Here is a 22,747-nt window from a genome sequence, read left to right on the forward strand (position 1 = left end):
GCGCACAAAAAAAAAATCGCTACCCTTGACCTTCAGCGAGATAGCGCGAGTCTATCGGGCGAGAATGAAAGTCATTTTTTTGTTTTGTGCTCGCGTAGAATTCCGCGCGCGCATCGCGACTGTTCTTTAAAAAAAACTATTGAAACATTAACTAGTGCTGGTGGACGGTATAGCTGCCTGCCAGTAGGGGGAGACGTGTTATCATTGCAAAATCAATCGGTAAAAGTTTCGTTTATTAGGACTTCTGCCCGTTCTAGACTAAATGTCAGCTTTAGTTTAGCGTTCGTGGTGTCTGTCTACTCTGTGCTCCTTAGATATAGTATGTTGCGCTAGTAGTAGAGTATTTCACGAATTTAAACACTAAGTGGCACCGCAGAAAGGTTTAAAAGAAACGAACTCGTCGCAAATTTTACCATCCCGTAAATAAAAAAAGTTCGCAGTTTGGTGTAGCATTGATAGCGATAACCAAGTATTAGGCGGTTACATAAAGTAATGCTCGTAGTTTTATGGGCCGCATAAATTGCGATAAAATTCGCTTGCGGATTAACTACCACGGCGTAACGCGCGCACTGGCAAGCACGAGAAGTTCTCACTAGATGAGTTCGAATACCCGCTGTCACAACACTGACGAACAGGTATCACTCAATGACCGCGAATACCTGCTGTCACAACACTGACTAACAGGTCTAACTCGATGACCGCGAATACCCGCTGTCACAACACTGACGAACAGGTATCACTCGATGACCGCGAATACCTGCTGTCACAACACTGACGAACAGGTATCACTCGATGACCGCGAATACCTGCTGTCACAACACTGACTAACAGGTCTAACTCGATGACCGCGAATACCTGCTGTCACAACACTGACGAACAGGTATCACTCGATGACCGCGAATACCTGCTGTCACAACACTGACGAACAGGTATCACTCGATCACCGCGAATACCCGCTGTCACAACACTGACGAACAGGTATCACTCGATGACCGCGAATACCTGCTGTCACAACATTGACGAACAGGTATCACTCGATGACCGCGAATACCTGCTGTCACAACACTAACAGGTATAACTCGATGACCGCAATTACCGCTGTCACAACACTGACGCGAGAAGTGCCGACAGCAGGGAGAGCGCGTGCATGCACCCAAAGTGAACATTTCGTGCTGCTGCTCGCTTCGCCGTTTCAACTGTGCCGCGTCCTTAAGACTCAGATTACGCGACCTCAAACACCACGGGCGCGCGGGGAAGGCACAGCGCCCACGAAGCAACCAGCCGTCGCGGCTGTAGCCCTTGCATGCTCGCTCTTCGCCCTTGCACTCCGGGGAGACGACCTCCAACATACGTCTCGCGGGCCACATACGTTGAGTAGAACTTGTTGCTAGGCGAGTTGGTTGGGATCTAAAGAATACATTGTTGCGCCAAAAAAGGAAAAATAAAGACTTCGGAAGGAAGACTCAATCTGTCTTTTCGTACTCTTCCTTCCGAAGTCTTTATTTTTCCTTTTTTGGCGCAACAATATTCTTTAGGCCGCATACGTGCTCGGCCGTGCAAGGGTGGGCAGCCGCGGCCGGGCTAGAGGAGGCGGCGCGAGCTCCTCCTCTTCGAGCCGGCTGTGGGCCAGCGCGACCTCGAACACGCGACCTCGAACATCGGATACGCGGAAAGATGGCGCGCGTGAGGCATGTAGGAAGGCTGCAGTGTACTAGAAGAGTACACTGCCCCTATTATAGTACACTGTAGGGAAGGCGGCATCAAGCTGCCATTCCTCTCGGCTCACCCTCGCGTGCCTTGCCCTCGCACCCACTGCCCGTCACGTGACCACAAGGGCACGGCGCGCGGGACGCTCCTCCTCCTCGCACTTTGACTTTATCCGGGACAGCGCGGTGGCGAAGACGTGACGGCCAAAATGCGACTGGCGTGTGCGTACTACTGCAATCGCAGTAAAAATAATGTTCATATATATAATTGTTGTCGTCATAACCATCATCATCAAGTTCATCATTGTCGTAACCATTAGCTCTTATCAGCCCTTTAAAGAACTCCTATGCAATTGGCCCTCCTACAATTCACTGGACTCAATATATGCCTCCCTAAAGGCCTTCACACTACTACAAACATTCGGCGAGCGAAGCGGATTCGCTCGCCGGAAGAAAGAGAGCGTGTTCTCATCTGTTGACGCACGCATCGGCAGATCCGCCGCCACTTCTCGCTTTTCCGCGAAGACAGCGAGATCTCGCGGCAGTTCCTTTTTTGGTTTCGCGACTTCGCGAACGAGACGAGAGTTCGCGTGAGTGCCTCTCGTTCATGGGATTTTGTTGCGTCTGCTTGTATTGCGCCATTCCTGGGCTTCCAGCTGCGATACTGAGCACAGCACGATGGCGAGCTTTCCAGAAGGCGAGGAAATGTCGGAAGAAATTGTCACGGTTCTCCTCTGCAATTCAATGATGGCTATGCTTCAAGAGCTGCAGCGACGGGCTGAGCGACCAAGATCGCGGCGGCGGCGACGACGGTGGTGGGTCCACCCGTCCTTGCCGGAGCGGGAGCGGGATTGTAACCATGAGCATTTCCACGGAGAAGGCCGGTCGCTCAGACATGCTGACTGTCATGTTGAGATTAGACGGGTTGTGACGTCAAAAACGCAACTTCCGGCGGCGGCGAAAGCGGAAAAAATGGTTCCTGGACCGATTGCCTTCACCGCGCCGCTTTCCGCCCTCCTCGGCGTCAAAAGCGTCCGAATCCGCTTCGCTCGCCGGACATTTCGTGTAGTGTGAACGGGCCTTAAGTATTGCTTAAATGATAGCTAGCTAGCGCATAGCTCGCATACAGCTATCCCGTATTGCTTTAATTTCTGTCCGTAAACGTACGATGCGCAAAAGCAAGAACAGCTCACACGCATTTCGCATCACCGCGGGTCATATTAAGAGGAAGCTTGATTTCGGGAATCCACTTTAAATACGAGTGTGTATGGGGAGCGTAGAAAAATAATTTTGCTCGGAATACAACAAACTAATTTTGAGAGCCTATTCTTCTTTACTTACGCATTCAACATTTTCCCCAATACTACTAAAATTTTCATTCTTACGTTGTTAGCCTTCAATTTTGAGCTCTAACACCGCAGTGAAAAAACATGAAAATCACGGACATGAATCGATGTTGCCCACCACGAATTAGGGCGTCGGAAGCGGACGACAAATTATATAACGTGCACCACGTTTAACTTACAAACAACAATTTAACGCTTTCACGAAAGGCGCAAAATGCCACATCACACCGTCCCGCTCTAATAAGTTCTGCGTACCGTACTTCTCATATCACTTCTTGCTGCGAAGCCTCGGAGTCGGCGTACTAGCGCCGAGATTATCGCACCAAATTTTAAGACAATGAAATTGATTCATTTTTGCACAAGCGTTAATTTTCTCCATAAGCAATTTTTCCACACACACACACACACACATATACATATACATATACATATACATATACATATATATATATACATATAATCGAGACATCCACCCAATCGTGGCAATTGCTACGATTGGGCGGATGTCTCCTTTTTTCTTAATTACCTCTCTCCACCTTGCGGGTTTCCGCAGAACTATTACGTCATATATATATATATATATATATATATATATATATATATATATATATATATATATATAGAGAGAGAGAGAGAGAGAGAGAGAGAGAGAGAGAGAGAGAGAGAGAGAGAGAGACTGTGCGAGTGACTGTGAGTGTCGAGACACGACGTACCTCCTGGGCGAAGTAGTAGTGCTCGGGCGTCTCGAAGCAGACGTCGTACGTGTCCAGTATGCTGGAGTGCGGCGAGAGGAAGTAGCTGTAGTGAAACTCGATCAGGAAGTCCCTTAGGGTCGTGGTTGCACGCGGCACGGCCTTGAGCGCCACCTGCGAGCCCGTCTCGCGGTGCCGCGCCAGCACCACCTGCGCGAGCACGGACGCCAGCTGACGACGACTCATGGCGCGCGTAGGCCGAGCTTGCCTGGCCGGTTTCTTTTTTTTTTTTTTTTGCTTCTAAATGTGGCTCAGGCTATGTGGGATTGGCCAATAGACAGATGCAATTAAAAAGACATAGTCAAGTCTAAAGAGAAACTCATTTTCAGATCAAAGAGAAAAGCAAAGGAACGCAGTGGTTTTACGAATTTGAAAAGTTCAACGTAACGTAATGTTCTGAAAGAAGGAAATCCTCGGAATCACACGTTGCGCTTTCACAGTGTAAAGTAATTTACACCCTTAAAAGTGAATAAGGGTGTAAGTCACTCTATGACTCACTTGCTTAACTTAAAAGGGTGTAAGAGGATGTCCGTATAGGGTGTCCGCGTAAAACGCTGTACCGTCTCCGTCATCAGTCCACCTAAACTGATCAAAAAGTTTACACCCTTTGGGGCTTCACTTGTCCCACTACAGTGGTCGTCATCTAACTTGCTTGCGTTTCCTTTCTTCCAAACTGAACGCTCGCAACTTTCCTGTTGAGAATGCTGTGTCACGCTGATAACGCGCAAGCCGTTCGTAACTTGGGAAGTACCAGGCTCGCAGCGTTAAAGAAAGAAAATGCGCACGAGACAGATGACGGTTATTATTGAGGGTCAAGATAAGACCCAAAGGGTGTAAACTTTTTTTAAGGGTGTAGTCTATAACTTATATCCTTACACTTAAAAGGTTGTAAGGGCGTGAGTTATAAACTCATTTGCACCCTTCTTTTACCGTGCGCACACTCTTAAAAAAAGTCTGTACCCTTTGGGGCGTGACTTGTCCTACAACGACGATCGTCATCTGTCCTGCCCGCATTCCCTTTCTTTAACGCTGCGAGCCCGGTACTTCCAAGTCACGAACGGCATGCGCGTTATCGGCGTGAAAGAGCGTTCCCGACAGGAAAGTAGCGAGCGCAGCGTTTTTCAAGGAAGGGAACGCAAGCAATGCAGATGCCGACTACCATTGTGGGACAAATATGCAACCAAAAGGATGCAACTGCTTTAAGAGCGTCGCACGTCGGTGTCGCGCCGCACGTATCCACTACACTTGGACGTTCGGGACGTCCGTTCACGTCCCAGTTGGACGGTGTGTGACCGATTGCGTAAAAGGTACGCGTCAGGTCGGCTTCTGATGGAGTCTCACGTGGACGCCACCAAATGTGCGTGCCTCAGTTACGAAGATTACGACTTCCTCTCGGCTTCACCTTGCAAGCAATATTTTGTAGCTGTGCAGTAAGAAAACGTTCAATAAATAAACATAAATTAGCGTCGTACCGGATACAAATGCGGAGTGCCCCAGCGAGAATGTACTTTATAGCACGCAACATGACTGCTTCGGTGGCACAGTCGATGTCACGCGCTGTTAAATAGAAAGTTACTAACATTGTATTTATGGGAATTACTGTTGGTCCTTTTAATTGCCATTTGCACTTCCCTGCAAGGAAGAATTCATTTTTTGCATTCAGCACTTCTTGCAATAGTAACACCTAACGTATTTTCTTTGTAAGTAGTTCATTCATGTTTTGTTGCTGTATTTTGCAATGTTTAGCAGGAACGAGTGCCTTAACAACGTCATGCTTTAACAGCTGCCACGCACTGTTAGGCCACAGAGCTGGCGGTTACGTCAACGTGCGTTAATCTTAGATGTAGCTATACCATACTTCTTGTATAGAAAGACAAAGGAAAAATTATTCATTCAAACAAATGCTCTGGCGACATTTCGTGGCACAACCTGTAAGCCAGATGTGGCGCAAAAGAAACGCGACAGCCAAGTTGACGTCAAAGCGGTACGAACTCACCTTGCCGTAGTCTCCGGAGCCAATTTCCTTGATGACGTCATAGTGTTCCTCCATCTGGACCGCCTCCAGCTGAAGCTCGCGGACCTTGTGGATTGTGGCCTGTTGCTTAGACTTGTCCATCACGTCTGCAGAAACGTAACAAAAGAAGTGCTGAGAGAACAGGGATGCACATCTCGGAGGCGCGCACTCCTGAAACGTCCAAGTGCAAATGAAGTCACTTCCGTGTCCGCGTCGCACGTGTAAAACATCGCAATCAGCAGTTTGTCGAAAGAAACAAAAATGCACACGTGAAACATGTGATTTTCCATATGTCGAGAATCTTACAATTTGGTACCATTTAACATCATCTTGCACTTCCGAGTGTACGTATCTTTTCTTTTTGTATCAGGGCCTATTTGTAATGCCTGCTTTTACGCTTTCCCCATATTACCGAGTGCTGTCTGTACCACTGGCTTCGAGCAACCCAAATTAAGTACACTAAGGTCAATCCATTACACTATATGTGTACGGCTAATTGGAGCAGCACCCGACTTTTTTTGTGCGCTCGAGGAGCGTCCCATGTGACAACGTCGACGCGAAACTGATGCCGTTCTCTAACAATTGAATCAGTTCACGCTATGAGTAACTACAGAGCTGACTAAACTCAGTTCAGGCTGTGAGTACCTATTAGTTCAGGCTGTGAGTAACTACAGAGCTGACTAAACGGTCCATTCGACCAGTACCGTACGATGCTCATATTGTAGAAGATAACATTGCACACGCCGCAATTCCTAATCAGTGCGCTGCCAATGTAGGCCCTTGAACACGACCTTCTAAACTATTGATGACCGTAATTAATTGAGAAAGAGGAGGATCCGTAAGCGCGCGGGTATACACCGCCTGAAGACTGTGAAACTCGAAATGACCGAGACAACGACTTTTTCCGAATAGACTGTCTATATATAAGGAGCACGCCAAAGTAAGTACACGCCTTAACAACTTTTGTCAATAGACATTTACATGGACAAGGAATCGACTAAAATAAATAGACCGCTTAAATACCTTTCTCTATGCACAGTCTGTGGGCTTGGAACTGACTAGAAAAAATAGACAGCTTGAAATCTTGTCTATGCCCTGTCTATGTACTGGGAATTGAGTAAAAGAAAAAAGATATTTTAAATCCATATATCTATAGACAGTTGGTACGGTAGACCACAAATCGACAAAATAAATAACTTGAAATTTTCTCTGTATACTGTCGATAAGTTCCATAGACACAAGGACAAATCAATAGGAAGGCAAATCAGTATACACGAAGTCTATCGACAGTTCACAGACCACGTCTACTTTCGTTTTTTTTTAAAGGATCATTAGTAGACTGCTTTTCTTAGTGCACGGCACAGATAAAGCTGTACCCTCATCAGCGCACCGTTTTTATCAGTTCACTTCGTTTCACCACTTAACTGCGCTATACAGCGTTGTTTTTTTCTAAAATTTATTGAGACAGTTTCAAAGACTGATGCAGCCGCTGGTGTTTTATTTATTCAGCTATACGCGCTTGCACTTTGCGCGAAGAGGTTGTTGGGACAAATAGCCCAAACTAATGTCGAGCCCGTAAGTGTGCATGCCTCTATGTGTGCAGCAGGGTGTGTATCTGCAGCTGAAAGATGTCCGCAAACGCGCCCCCCAATATACTCATTCTCAAGGGAAAAAAAAGTTATCACTGAGCAATTAGGCTGCAAAAGTCACTTGCGAGCGAATAATGAATGCCGGGCAAGAAGTAATGAAGGTTGCAAGAATCAGAACTAGAACAGATATGTTTTATTCCTGCAATAAGGGTTACCTAAAATACTGACACATTTCGACGGACACCCAGTAGGCCATGGAATTATAAAATTATTATATATATATCGATTGCTAAGCGTGAGTAAGGAAAGGTGCGTAAGAAAAATATTTGTGCACCTTGGTATAAAAACACTGATAAAAAAAAACGCCATTTTGTTCTCTAAGTTATTAACGCGGCGTCAAATTTTCTTCTCTTTAACCCACCACTGAACTGACTGGCATTTGGTAAGAATTGGCCGCGAGGCAAGTTGGTTTGAATTACTGGGCCTCATTGAACGGAGCCAAGGGGGCGTGCCTGACGTGTGTTATGTACGATTAGCTGCATTAGGCATTTGTTAAAGCAATGATTGTTGCCAGAGATACGCCCATAATACTACTGACTTTTCACGTTAGACGGAAGGGTGTACGGTCAACAGTCCCACAGTGGATTCCAATACGAAATACTGATTGCGGGTTTCCTCATACAAGCTTCTTAGTCTTCCTCATATTGAATAGATAACATACACGCGATACTTCAATGCGGGCTTTGAGAGAACACGTAATTGAACCGAACACGGCGTGAGAACATGCGTATTATACGCTTCAAATGACAACTTCACGCTATAACGAACTGTTTGGTTTTCCCAGGCCGAATATCCGTCAAAAAATGTACGTTCGTCCTCTAACCGCTCGCCTAGGCATCACTGAAACTCTGCCGCCTTCCTGTAGGTGGCGCTATCATCCCCGGCCACGAGAAAGATCGAGCAGTGAACGACCCGGACGGTCGATGATCGTCGTCGATTCCACATTCCCGCGTGCAAGAGGGAGCAGCCGACCCGACGTCGCGAGAGACCTTCGATCGTGACGTCACCAATACGCGCCATCTGTCGTGCTCGATACGAATGTCGCTCGCCGCTTGCAAGGAGCGCTCGGAAGAACGCTTGCGACACGCGATTCTGACCGCGCGATTGCGGAATCCCGCGCGTCAAAAGCGTTCTTCCACGTAGACGCGGTAAGCAAATATGTAGGCTGACACGCCACGATAATATTATGAATTGGAAAGCCCGCTCCTGCCGATGCACCAATTACTTGTCAATTGCTCAGGAACATCACTGATTGAGTGAGAGAGAGAGAGGGAGTTAGTGAATGAGTGCTTGATTGAGTAAGCGATAGAATGTGAGTGACTCAATGATTACAGAGTGAATAAGTAAGTGAATAAGTAAGAATGAGTAAGTGACTAGGCAAGTGAGTGATTAGGTGAAAGAGTTATTAGGCGAGTGAGTGAGTGACAGAGTGAGTGAGTGACAGAGAGTGACTAAGAGAGTGAGTGAGTGAGCGACTGTGCGAGCGAGTCAGTGAGCAAGTGAGGAAGTGAGTGAGTGACTATGTGGGTGAGGGAGTGAGTGACTGTGCGAGTGAGTAAATGACTGTGCAAGTGAGTGACTGAGTGAGTGAATTAGTGACTAAGTGAGTAACTGTGCGAGTAAGTGAATGAGTGACTGTGCGAGTGAGTGAATGAGTGACTGTGCGAGTGAGTGAATGAGTGACTGTGCGAGTGAGTGAATGAGTGACTGTGCGAGTGAATGAGTGAGTGACTGTGCGAGTGAATGAGTGAGTGACTGTGCGAGTGAATGAGTAAGTGACTGTGCGAGTGAATGAGTAAGTGACTGTGCGAGTGACTGTGCAAGTGAGCGAGTGACTGTGCAAGTGAGCGAGTGACAGAGAGAGCGAGTGACTGTGCGTTTGTCTAGTGAGAGTATTTATGCGTTTTACATTTATCTGAATGGAAAAATATGAGTTGGGGCCCCGAGGACGAACAGACTCTTAAATTCTACGTAATAAAACATATGACAGGCAAATCAGAATCGACTGTGCATTTGCGCATATGTGTGGTGACTTCTCTCAATTTCCTTTTTTTTATCTTTTCACTTCCCCTTTCCCTGTCCCCATTTTAGGGTAGCGCACCGGCTTTTCTGTTCTGGCTCGGCTCGCTGCCTTCTTGCTTTGTGCTGCGACATCTGTTAAGTGTTCGAGACCGGGTGTGGCTGCGTCTGTCCGTGTGTTCCTCCCGCAGCGCCATCTCTTTCGGCTCAGATTGACCCTCGCCACATATCGAAAAAAAAAAAACGAAGCTATGCGCCCACCACCGCCCCCACAGGGGATCGAGCCCACGCATTCTGCGACCAGTGTGCAGTTGCGAGCCGGACGCTCTAACCATTGTGCTGTCGCGAAACTTTCGCGCTGGTCAATTGTTGCAGCGGTGACTTCGAGAGCGGGGTGGCCTCGGCGCACATATTTCGCAGGCCGCGGCAGGCTGTAAGTATACTGCAGCAGACGAAGGCGATCGTGCGCCCATGCATCCGACAAAAGAAGTTGAACGGAAAGCTGGGAGAGTTAGAACGTATTCATTTTGTTGTGTATTTCAGCGCGCACAAACAACAAAGCCACAATGGAAAGGTATACACAGACACAAGTCCTCACTTGTAATGAAAACTTCATTTCGAGGTAAGACCAAATAAATAGCGTCGGACCGTAAAGACAAAAAGAAAAGAACAGCAAGACGTACACAGCGAACAAAAATGCATTTCTTCGCCGTGATTCTATAGGAGGATGCGAGCGAAACAGCAAGATGTCGGTGCACGCAATGAAAGCCTGCAGCTGCATGCGGTGAATAGCGAGTGCAGTGCAGGAGGAATGACATGTTTGTTTGCTTGCTTGCTTTCTTGCTCGCTTGCTTGCTCGCTAAGTTGCTGTTCCTTTCGTTTTTCTCTTTCCCCTCTCTCTCGCTTGATTGGGCTTCAAGGTGGTTGCCGTGATCATCGCAGCCGCGTAGCCATACAAGGGTTGCGTCCAAGGTCCGCGATGTCCTCCGGATTCGAGTCACGTGCGCAAACGCGATCCGCGGCCAAAGAAAAGACGCTTTGCCGCCAGCTGCCGTTAAACGCAGCCGAGACGTGACCGTATATTGCGCGTGTCGAGCGCTTCGGCGATGGGCGTCAGCTTGCCAAAACAAACAGGCGAGGTCCGCACGAAAAAAAAATAATAGACAAAAATACCTAAGAAAAGAAAAACCGATGGGCGTTGCCTCCAGTTCGAGCCCAGGGTCGAGAGAAGCTCCCAGGGGCTGAGGAACAGCGAGTGATTCGCCTAGGTGGGTGGAATGGCGACGCAGTTCGCGTAGTGCGACTGTGAAATGAAAGACTACAACGAGATACTGTACAACGAGAGACTATACAACGAGAGCCTGTGCAACGAGAGCCTGTGCAACGAGAGAATGTGCAACGAGAGACAGTACGAAAGACTACACGAAGGAATGTACAACGAACAAGTGCGAAAGGCATGAGCAAGCTCGCCTACCGTAGCAGCTCTGGGAATAGAACTTAAGACAAGTGATAGCGGAAAGAGTGTGCACACATACACATGCGCACAAGGAAAGCAAGAACAAGAATACATCTATATTACATGATATGTACTATATCCATGTACAGTCGCGTTCAGTATAAGCTGCAACACGGTGCCCGTGTTCGAAGGGGCACCCGGGCTGCGCGCGGTAGCGACGAGATGGAAAAAATTTTGGAGAACTGAACATGGTTGGGCAATCAGTGGCATTTATTAACCGATCTTTCGTACGCCGACGCCGCAGTGCAGTCTTGGAGCCCCCTTCGAACACGGGCACGTTGTTTCGGCTCACATTATACGAGACTGCACCTGTACTTGTTTGTCGCTCATTCGACGTGTACACGCGTGCGTATCTGCAGGCATTATTCCACGCGCTGTTGCGTCCATTTGGTCAATGCTCTTCATTTCTCTGTCGATGTGTTCGCTGAAGTTCGTGCACTGCGTTTTCTTGTCTATATAACCCGCCGTGGTCGCTCAGTGGCTACGATGTTAGACTGCTGAGCACAAGGTCGCGGGATCGAATCCCGGCCATGGCGGTCGCATTTCGATGGGGGGCGAAATGCGAAAACACCCGTGTACTTAGATTTAGGTGCACGTTAAAGAACACCAGGTGTCGAAATTTCCGGAGCCCTCCACTACGGCGCGCCTCAAAATCAGAAAGTGGTTTTGGTACGTAAAACCCCATAATTTAATTAAATTCGTCTATATATGCACAGTGTTCCTCCATGGGCAAGTCGTCGTCCGAGTATACCTTCTCATCCTTGGCTTCACTCTCGTCCCGTGACGAAGGAAAGCAAACAAATGTGCACCACAGAATAACGGGGGATCAAACTCATTCCCCTTGACGTTGCGCTTCATAGCTCGAGGTCGCAGATTCGATCCTTGACGCATTCAGACAGGGGCGAAATGCAAGAAAAAATAAAACGCTCGTGTGCTTAGATTTAGATGCACTCTAAAAAAGAAACCCCAAGGTGGTCAAAACTTCTTCCACAGTTCTCCGCTATGGCACGCCTCGTAAGCAGATCGTGGTTACGGCACGAAAAGCCACAAGAGCACAAGTTAATTTATAATTCACGCCCCTGAAGGGTTGCGTACATTTGGGATTGGTGTGGGCTAACCACTGCGCTGTCGTACGACTTTAACACTCAGCGATGGGCATCACACAGACACAATGTTGTGGTTAAGTTTGAGCACGTATTTGATTGATTGATTGATTGTGATTTATATATCGTGATTGATATTGCTGGACTGAGATTGTTTGATTGGCCGATTAATTGGTTGGTTAGATGATTGATACAGCGCAGCAGAAGCACAAGCATATTGTTTACATTGTCGTACACTGACAAAGCCATCAAATTAAATACAATATTGTCATACACTTTCGGAGAACACAGCAGGCAATACTGTAACAGAGGAGAACGGCGTGGATGATTATCGCAGAGAGGTTGTCCGTCATAAGATGGCGCCATCCCTTGCCGGAGCTCTCTCTAGTCGCGGCGAGTGAGTTCAGAAGCGGATGAATCGATAAACGCTGCCGACTAGTGATTTTCGATTTTACAATCCTGCTCCATATGGCTATATTTTTCACTAAAATCCAGTTTGCCCCTTCACGTGTTGCCGAATATATTGTTAAATGGTTTTCCTCAATATTCAGGTCTTAATTATTACCTAATTTCTTGTGTAATTTCTTGCGTGATTTCATATGCATGTACAACGAAAGGCATTGATGTATGTTTTTTTTTTACTTTTGATATTGTGACATGTATGCGTAACTTATGTTCGCACAATGGAGATTATATGTGTGCGTGTGTCTGTGTAACATAATGTAGTGTCTTTCTGCTGAGTTTATTTCTTGCTATACAAGCAGTCGCCTGCCTTCACTGCTGCTAGGTTTTTTTGGGAAGGTGGAGCCAGTCAAAGCTGCATTAATGCAGCTCTTCTGTTACCCTCCCCGCATCACACCCTGTAATTCTGACACGTTTTAAGAAATAAAATCAAACTCCCAACCCAACCCTACAGAAAAAAACATTCTTGCGATTTTCTTTCAGGCCGTCTGGAAGCGAAAAACGTCCAGACGACAAGTAAGCGAAGAGGAAAATACATTGACGGAGAAAACAGACGGCACTTGCAGCATACAGCAGAACGACGAGTGAGCTTTTTACAAGGATAGAGCCAAGACAAGCCTCGTGTTGTTTGTGTGGGGTCTGCCACCGTATCGGCAGCAATTAGTCTTTGCCGTCGTTGTGTTCTCTCACTGGTTGACGACGGCATGAGAGACGTTCTCTTGAGCAACGTACGCCAGAAGCCGTTCACCGCATCCACAATACGCCGACTGCGGCCCGTCTGCAGCGAGCAGGGAACTCCAGATAAACGAAACTCACTTAAACAGACCGTCTGAATAAATAGACCGTGGACATCGATATTGTTTTAGGGGCAAAACAGGTACAGGGATACCGTAGTTAGGTTATGCGGTACCATTTTTCGTGAACTTTGGTTAACCGAAGCTGCATACAGCTTGCGTTCAGTACTTGGTATGCAGTGCGCACGAAACAGCGTCTGTTCTACAGCCGTGTGTGAAGGGGGCGCCAAGGAAACCAATTCCATCAACACGATTGCCCCGGGATGCAGTTCTGGAGTGGTACTATGGACATTTCCAGATTCAGTCATATCGTCTAATTGTACCATCTTGGTGCTTTCAACCGATCACAGAGGACTTAGTGAGCAGCCAATGAGAGCTGTCGTGCTGGCGAATTCCACAATACGGCGGAATTCCGCCTTGCGCAGGGGTGTTATTCTGAACAGTACAATTTAGCCACCTTGGCGAGCTCCGCCGTATGACAGGCTCCGATTGGCTCGCAGGGCGGCTACGCTCTCTCTCTGATTGGCTCGATGAAAACGCCAAGATGGCGGCGTTTGACCACGGCCGCGGTATACAGCTCTCCCATGCTGATGTGAACGACTGCTGGGCAATGCTCCGTTTGTGTCATATAATTAGCGTGCCCCTCCCCCCCTCCCCCCCCCCCAAGTCTGTTGCGCGTCGTGATGGATGCAATGAAGCTTAGAACGACAGAAAGCTGAGTTAGTTGGTAAGGATTCATTATGCAAGAAAAGGTGAGGCGTGCAGACAGGACACAAGAGAAGTGGACAACACGAACGCCGACTATAAACTGAAGGGAGCACTGAGGCGAAAAAAAGAAAGAAGACAAAACTCATCTGCGCAAGCTCTGGAGTAGTATCACCACGTGTCAATCGGGTACATGTGCCGGTCTACGTGAGAGATAACTGTTAAGGCACCTAATCTCTTTCTTATGTAAAGTAATCGAAGGCTGACTCACGCACGCACTTCCACCATTATAGACATGCGCGCCATGCCTCTACCACAAGACGCGTATCTTCATTCTCGTGCCTGTACAATATCGCGCATTCATCTAACTTAGGCGTGCAGTTACAATCTTGGCAATGTAGGGAAAGATTAGAAGGCGATCCACCGGTTAACGACCTTTTATGTTCCATTAGCCTGTGAATGATACACCGCCCCGTTTGCCCTATGTAGAACTGGCCACAGCTCCCTTCAGTTGATAATCGGCGTTCGTGTTGTCCACTTCTCTTCTCTTGTGTCCTGTCTGCCCGCCTCACCTTTTTTTGCATAATGAATCCTTACAAGCTAGCTCAGCTTTCTATCGTTCTAAGCTTCATTTCTGGTACTCTGAGCTCTTTTCCATGTTCCCCTACTTATCTGCACAATCCTGCTTCGTTAGCTTCCTTAATTGCGAAATGTACCTTCCGCGCTAGAACCTTGTCGTGGTTTACTCGTGGTCGTGTCGTCCCATTGGAAGTTCAGATGATGTGCGGCTTCCTTCAACCATCAACTGGACATGCCAGGAGGATTGGAGCTATTCTTTCCGCTGAATCATGGCGCCAAGTTAGGTTCTACCAGGAGTGTTTAAAGGTCCGTCGCGCGGCATTGGGATACGGTAACCATGGGAACCGCCTTTACGCCGATTGGGACAGCTTAGCCGTGCAACACGCGGAGTTCCTGTGGAGGATGAAACTTCCTGAGCTTAAACAAAGTAAGGGGAAACACTTTTCTAATAATTCACCGTCAAATAACTTACTGGTTCTTGGAGACGCCATCGTAAGTGAGACCCATACAAAAACCCTTACTTTAGGTCCTAAGCACTGTTTTAAGCCTGACATAATACCCGTTGACGTTTTAAGCATACCGCGCTGCATAACCAGGTTCGTCCCGGAAGAAGAACGCTCGCGCTGTATTTCACATTGCATTGCAAGCATTAAACAATCAAATTCTCATGTTAAGGAGTCTGACCCTGTCCGACCGTTAGTTAATTACCTTGTGGAGCATAAACTTAGACCAGTAATGTCTGACAAGGAAGGTTATTTCGTAATTATGCCAGATGACATGTTTTTTTTTTTAAAAAGCGATTTCAGCCATAGAAAACAATTAACAGTCAGCAAAACTCAAGCCTTCGGCAGTTAAGCAACGTGCGGTTGACTTCCTGTCAAGACATAATCTTGACTGGGTTGTCCCTAATGTCAAGAAAGCAAGATCCCTCATCTTAGAACTGTTTTTCTAGGCGAAGACCCATAAGCAAGAAATTCCTTTTCGTGATTTAGTGCCAGAGAAAGGGACGTGGCAGGTCTGTGTCGCTAGTTACCTACAGAGCTACTTAGCTTCACTAGTTTTTTGGATGCAATGAAAATACGACTGCACAAAAAAGTTCATGTTCGCTCGGTGACGAACGCCATCAAAATGAGTATTCATGTCAAAGTGACGAGTAAGGTCGTAACAGGAGTTGTATCGCGTTAATTGCCCGGAAAGTACCGATTCCGGTGTGCACTAATGTATCACGTCAACAGGCAGGTCATAGCAGTGTTACTTCAAACACGACAGCTGCGCAGAATACGTGAGGGCTAAGCCTTGCGCTCACGAGACACTTAATCTTGTAACACATAAGCCGCGAAAGTTTAGGCGAATTGCAGAAGCATTTGTCTTTGCAACCCAGTAACACTAGACGCTCCTTAGAGTAAGATATGGTTTTATAAATTATATTACCCCAGCGAAACTTTCAGTTAGAGGGAGACCTTTTTCATTTCGCTGTGAGTTTCGTTTAAGCAGAGTCTACCGTAAGCGAAGCCAGCGGGTTTTTGCTGAGAAAGGTCGTAGTCACGGAAAGGCGCGATGACGTCACAAGAATCTGATCGTCCAGACTCTTTAGCCGCAATCGAGGCTTAAGAGGACGCTTTCGCTCGGGGTCTCCTATCTAAATACATGGGACATGAAAAATCGTTTTTCTCGGCAACCACTGCACCAAATTTGATGAAATGTGCTGCGTTTAAAGGAAAAACTTAAAGATCTAGTGACTGTTGGTAGGAAATTTTCGGAAAACGAAACTATGACGTTTACAACTCTAACTCAGCAATGCAAAACAGTTTCACAGTTCTGTTAGCTGCATCTAGTAGCACATCTAAAGAAGGCAAAATTAATTATTGCACATGGCTCTCATATATACCACTAATGCGTCAGTAGGGCTTTTGCAAAAACTTAGTAAAAAATGTAACAAAATTCACGTAATATATAAATTATAATATATAAATTGATATATCAGGTTTGCCCGCTTTGGGTGCTTTAATGGTTTCAGTGTACAAAACTGCAATATCTGTTCTTGGTGCAGAGCGACGCATTTGTAAACTTCTAGCTTTTTTTTTTCAGACTTGCCAATTATTGAAAACTTCTTTTAAATAATGCCGACCCTAAATCGAAATTCCGCAGCAAACAGTCACTAGAATTCAACTGTTTCTCTCAAACACAACTAATTCCATCAAAATTGGACAAGTGGTTATCTCGGAAAAGCATTTCAGCGTTTCACGTGCATTTGAATAGGCGGAATCCGCGTAGGTCGACTCCGTCTGGGAGCTCGGGAAAGACACTCATTAGGCTCGGATTTCGATCGCCTCTTAGGCGTTACGAAACGGGTAGTTAACTGCGTTAGAGAACTAGCGTATAACGTGTTTCCGAACTGTCGGAGCACACACATGACAACGCCAGATCGTCGACAGCGGGCGGAAAATTTAGTTCTTAAGGCGACGCTTCGCCCATAGACGTCAATGCTGCCCTTTCATAAGCGCTCTGATTGCCTGCGCTATTTCCGAGTCCGAGCCTTTGGGCCTACGCGTATGCCGGGACTAATGAGAGATGGTTCTGATGTCAGCTCCTAATTGCATTTGACATTTATAGAGACGGTCCCCGCTTCATTTCCTTCCGGGCGTCGGTGTAATGCACTAAAATAGTCTGACAACCGCGCTGTATAAGAACGGTATGCTGGCTATAGGAATATACATGTATATATAGTAGGATAGTATACATCACCGTTTACTGCCGGCTCCAGTAAATGGCTAACAACGATCCCCTGTTTACTTTTATCTCAGTAATGAATAAGAGTGCACGCACAGTGTTCGCTCAGTACAGGTAAAGAAAAACACCAGGATTAATTATCCTGAACTCTGGTTCTCGTAACCGTAGTCCAAACTTCCACCTACGCAGAATGTTCAGCCACCGGCTAAAGAACTCCGGCGCACTTCAGCGGCTGTGCTGCAATATCAGCAGCACGGGGCTTCAGCCAAGGACGACGACACCTGCCCCAGCTGCACGACCCCAATATTGGACCGCCCGATATGTTTCGTTCGGAAAGTTAGGTGTGGCGATGAAATTATTAAATTTGCAGGGGCAAGTTGAAATCAGCTAGCGCAAGGCAGGGATAATTGGAGATCGCAGGGAGGAGCCTTCGTCCTGCTATAGTGGACATAAAGATAGGCTGATTGATGGTGGCGATGTTGGTGGCCGTGTTGGTGGCAGTGTTGGTGGCAGTGTTGGTGGCAGTGTTGGTGGCAGTGTTGGTGGCAGTGTTGGTGGCAGTGTTGGTGGCAGTGTTGGTGGCAGTGTTGGTGGCAGTGTTGGTGGCAGTGTTGGTGGCAGTGTCGGTGGCAGTGTTGGTGGCAGTGTTGGTGGCAGTGTTGGTGGCAGTGTTGGTGGCAGTGTTGGTGGCAGTGTTGGTGGGCATGGTGGCCATGTTGGTGGCAGTGTTAATAATAATAATATTTGGGGTTTTACGTGCCAAAACCACTTTCTGATTATGAGGCACGCCGTAGTGGAGGACTCCGGAAATTTTGACCACCTGGGGTTCTTTAACGTGCACCTAAATCTAAGCACACGGGTGTTTTCGCATTTCGCCCCTATCGAAATGCGGCCGCCGTGGCCGGGATTCGATCCCGCGACCAGGTGGCAGTGTTGGTGGCAGTGTTGGTGGGCATGGTGGCCATGCTCGTGGCGATGTTGGTGGCGATGTCGGTAGCCACGTTGGTGGCGATGTTGGTGGCGATGTCGGTGGCGATGCTGGTGGCGATGCCGGTGGCGGTGCCGGTGGCGGTGCCGGTGGCGGTGCCGGTGGCGGTGCTGGTGGCGATGCTGGTGGCGATGCTGGTGGCGATGCTGGTGGCGGTTAGGATAATGATGACGTGCGAGTATTGGATACAAGGATATAATTTTCTTATGGAAAATCCCCGTTTCGAAACACGTTGGCTCCGGGCCGAAGTGCTCCCCTGTCCGCCGACTGTTTCTATCGCTGCCAGAACGTCCGTTCCTCGCGCGGAACCCTTCCGAACCCTGCGCCGACCTTCGTGCGTGCTCGCCGTCACGAACGCAGCCCCGCACACCGACATCGCTCCAGATGTTTGCAACACGTGTTCCCACGTGTACAGGTTAGAGACAAGCTCGTGCACGTCACAGCCTCCTTTTGCCGTTGCCAACGCGTTGGAAAAATGTTTGCACATTTCGCAAGCAAGCGCTCCTCAACTGGGAGCAGCTTGTTCTCCCTTCTGCAGCCCAATCGTTGCGAGTGGAAGAGCCGGACAGGACTCTTTTTTCACCCGCCCTGTTTGCACCAGCTGTATATATACTTTTAAAACAATCTCCGGGCGTAAAAAAGGCCCGGTTACTTTTTCGGACAGCCGGTGTGTGCCTCTGTAAACGTTTACGGCGTGGGGTCACGAGCGGGGAGTTTACGCGGTGCAGTATTTCGGTCCCGTCCTCACTCTCGAATTCTTTTTTCTTTATTTCGGTCGTGTTTACATCGGCATTGCGGCCGTTGAAAGGGGCACGTCCGCAGGGTCTTTGGAATAAAAAAAAATATGGGTTATTCTCCACGCCTTGTCGAGAGTTCTGTTTGCTCTCCTGGCGCTCCGTGGTCTTGGCTTGAGTCGTGCGTACAGCACTTTTTTAACCACGTGCCGAAATGTGGTTCTTATAGATAACCCCGTGCGACCGCTTTGTACATTAGCATTCAGATTGCCTTGAATCCCCCTTTTTTACAATATCATCGCGGAAGCACTTAAAGGGCCCCTAAACCACCGTCGGCTCTATGGCGAGCGTGGGTGGTTTCGTTCTCTCAACTTTCCCTACGGGCACTCCCTCCTCCTCGTCGCGTACCTCCCTAGAAGATACGTGGACACTACGTCAGTACCGAATGTCACGTTGGCGCTCTTTTCGTATTCGAAAACACAATTGACTCCGCGCTTATCCGGCTACGACGGAACCTGCTTTGTGCAAGCAATATATTTCAGGGTGGCGACAACTCCAACACATTAAGCGCTATTCACGCTATTCCCCACCAAATTTGACGGGCCGCCATTTTTAATCCCAATTCCCAATCGCGAGTGAGATTTTCTTTTCTTTTGGGGGGAGGGGGGATGGGCTGAAGTTTTTGAATCTCAAGCAAGACTCGAGTATAGGCTCGAGTCGGCCACACGCCGCTGCGGTGCGAAACAGGCTATGCACGACGAAGCTCGTTACGTGGGCTTGTCGATGTGGCATCTTCTGCGTTGCTGTAGCGCAGGCAGCATGACAGGGACTCACACAGGAAGGCACATGCGACAACGCACAGCGTTGTGTCGTCTAAGAGAGGACTACATGCAGATGGTCGAAATCAGTCCGGAGTGCACGCCATTACGAAGTTCATTACGAAGTGCATCATAACCGTATCGTAGTTTTAACAAGTAAAAAAAGACGATTTTTTTAGTTTTGATATTTATCTACCCGTCCATATGCACATCTGTCTGTCTACGTTTATATCTGCCTCTGTCTATGCCTGTATCTATATTCATCCGTCCATTTGTCCGCCTGTCACAACCTGCGTGTTCGACCGATGGTAAATAGCAATGGGGTAGGGCCGGTATATTGTGCGCCGAAAGATATCAATGGTATACAGATGCCAAGGGAAGAAAAAACGCAGTCGAAGGAGGCAAACTCCGATAGGGTGAGGTGTCAAGAAATTTGACGTCTTAGTAGAGAGCTTTAGATTAGGGGTACGCAAGCGTTTGGGGCTCTCTAGCGCTTAGAGCCACGGTACTGCGCATGCGCAAATTATTACGTAGGCGATCTGCACATGCGCAGTACTGCGGCTCCAAGCGCTAAGGGGCCGCAAACGCTTCCGTGGGCCTAATCTAAAACACTAGTGTGAATTCGGCTGACGCAGGGCGAGGGGCTGCGTCAACAAGGCTGGGTTTGTCCTGCTGTTCACTTAAGTGTGGCGATGATGACTATTGTTATTACGTTACATTTGTCAGGGCAATAGACGTGGCTGGGCAAGTTGGTTTCGGCGTACCGGATTGACGTGGTGATGATACAAAATAAGGCCCACTAGTTCATGCCCTTAGAAAAGACATGATAAATTATACTCATTCCCATTGTACTGCCCAGAAAATGAATGAGGATAAGTTTAGGCGATAGCTTGCGCGATTTGATAGAAAATAGCGATAGATGAACACTTTATCATTAGGTGAATTTTCGGCTAATCGCTCATTGTGTAGCGAAGTTGCTCCGTGCATGTGAAGGAGCGACGTTCAATAATAAAGAGAATACCGGAAAATTAGTATCGGAACAAACATAACTTCTAAGTTTTTTCAAAAATTCATGGGAAGGAAACTCTTGATATAACGCGTTAGGCAGAAACCTATTGATAAAAAAAAATGTTATCCAGGACTTGGTATCAAAACTGAAAAGTGAACTGCAACGAAGGCTGCAATACTACCTTAGGCGTTTCCTTCAAAAGGGGGACCGTGTATACTGTACATCAGACCATTGCATTGTTATCCCAATAGCGCCATTACACTTCAAAACTTAATTACATATTCACGTTGTTCGGCTGTCGTTCACAGCGTCGTACAAGGGCCGCTACATCGCATCACCGAACATGTTCTTCTAGCTGGAGCCCGTTGTTTTGAAACGTGCAGAAGCGCAGTTGGCTCAGGCGCAGCTTGAAGGTTCTCTACGTTAGTATAAACACGCCATCTCAGCTGACCATAGACTTGTGTGGTAAGCCGGTGATGGATAACACAGTCTTTTGGCTCGGGATCGCAAAGTCAATGCACCAAACTATAAAAACCTACGTGGCACAACACTGAAGCCTTATCCCGTCTTCAAACACAGTGGTACAACGTTAGTGCAGTTAAAAACGGAATAGCCCTCGATCGCGTCATGCTTGCAAAAAAAAAAAAAAAGTAACTAGGTTCACTAAGGTCTCCGAGTTCAGTGCGATCCTATAGTAAATGCCGTGAGTTTTGACTAAAGCCTCTTGTTAAGGGCTGGATGAGTCACTTCGACCTTCTGGTTACGCAGAGCACATCTGCGCGATAAACAGCCAGGCCACTTTGCCAAATACGTGTTGCAAGGTGCTGATGGATCGCCTAGCCCTTCTGGCTTAGAGGCCCGAGGTGAAGGTTAAGGGCAGCGTGACGCCAAACATACGCACACTCGCTTGCTGGCGAACACCACGATGCCCTGCAAGCGATCGCGAGATGATCTGCGACAATTAGGCAATACGAAGCAAAAATGAACCAGTGCAAAGTGGGAGCAAGTGGCGAGGCATTCAGGCTAGGTCGCATCCGTTTTCGCAGGCCCGACGTCGCCAAAAGCCGGGGTGTCGTCCACGTGATTCCTTCCCACGTGGCTATAGGGTTAATATCAGCCTTAACAGCAGAACAATGAAGTATTAGAAGTGTTAGAAGAAGAAAAAAAGCAAAGTTCAATCTACCGGCAACATGCGAGAAATACAGTGGCGTACGAGGTCGTATTCGTTTGGGCAGCTCTGGTGAGGTCATCAAAAAACCGGAGGCAGCGTCCACGTGATACCATTCCCCTGAGGCTATGAGGCTAATGTTAGCTTCAATAACAGAATCCCTCGACTGCACCCGATGGAGGCGAAGACTGTTTAACCGTGCGAATGTTGGTTCCGGAAAACTTCGACCTCGTCGAGAAAAGCGGGATAGTTTACTTAACGCGCCACGCCTTTAGCTAAACTAACCGAACGAAGCCCGAAGCACGCAATTAGGGCGCCTCGCGTATTTATATATACAAGCTGTGACGCGCTCGAGCGAAGTCGCTAGTCATAAGGGGCCGCGTCACGAACGCAGCTAATGACGTCAGCGGCATGACCGGAAAGCTCCGGAGAAACGCCTAAGCAAAATAAATTAACGGTCGTCGCTTGGGCTGCTTCAAAGTCCGCTAATATTAGCTTCAATATAATTCTCGACCCGATTCTACAGAGAGACGCAAAGTTGTTGACGAGGTAAGCTACGCCTTCGGCTATACCTAGAACCTAGGGGAGAAAGAAAGTATGACCCGAACGTTTTATATAACTCGAAGCAGCTAACGTAACGTTACCCGACCTACGC

The 22,747-nt window shown here is 47.7% G+C and overlaps 1 protein-coding gene across 1 annotated transcript in view; it reads right to left on the reverse strand.

The window, feature by feature from the left end:
• LOC142590074 (serine/threonine-protein kinase SBK1-like) overlaps positions 1–22,747 on the reverse strand; it is a 64,433-nt gene that overhangs the window by 13,067 nt on the left and 28,619 nt on the right. The window contains exons 2-3 of the mRNA XM_075701916.1: positions 5,801–5,925; positions 3,766–3,954 (exon numbers count right to left, since the gene is read on the reverse strand). Of these exons, the coding sequence (XP_075558031.1) occupies positions 3,766–3,954; positions 5,801–5,920 (309 nt within the window). The 5' untranslated portion in view covers positions 5,921–5,925. The remainder of the gene's footprint in view (positions 1–3,765; positions 3,955–5,800; positions 5,926–22,747) is intronic.

Source organism: Dermacentor variabilis, chromosome 8 (assembly GCF_050947875.1).
Source record: "Dermacentor variabilis isolate Ectoservices chromosome 8, ASM5094787v1, whole genome shotgun sequence".
Classification (NCBI taxonomy): domain Eukaryota; kingdom Metazoa; phylum Arthropoda; class Arachnida; order Ixodida; family Ixodidae; genus Dermacentor; species Dermacentor variabilis.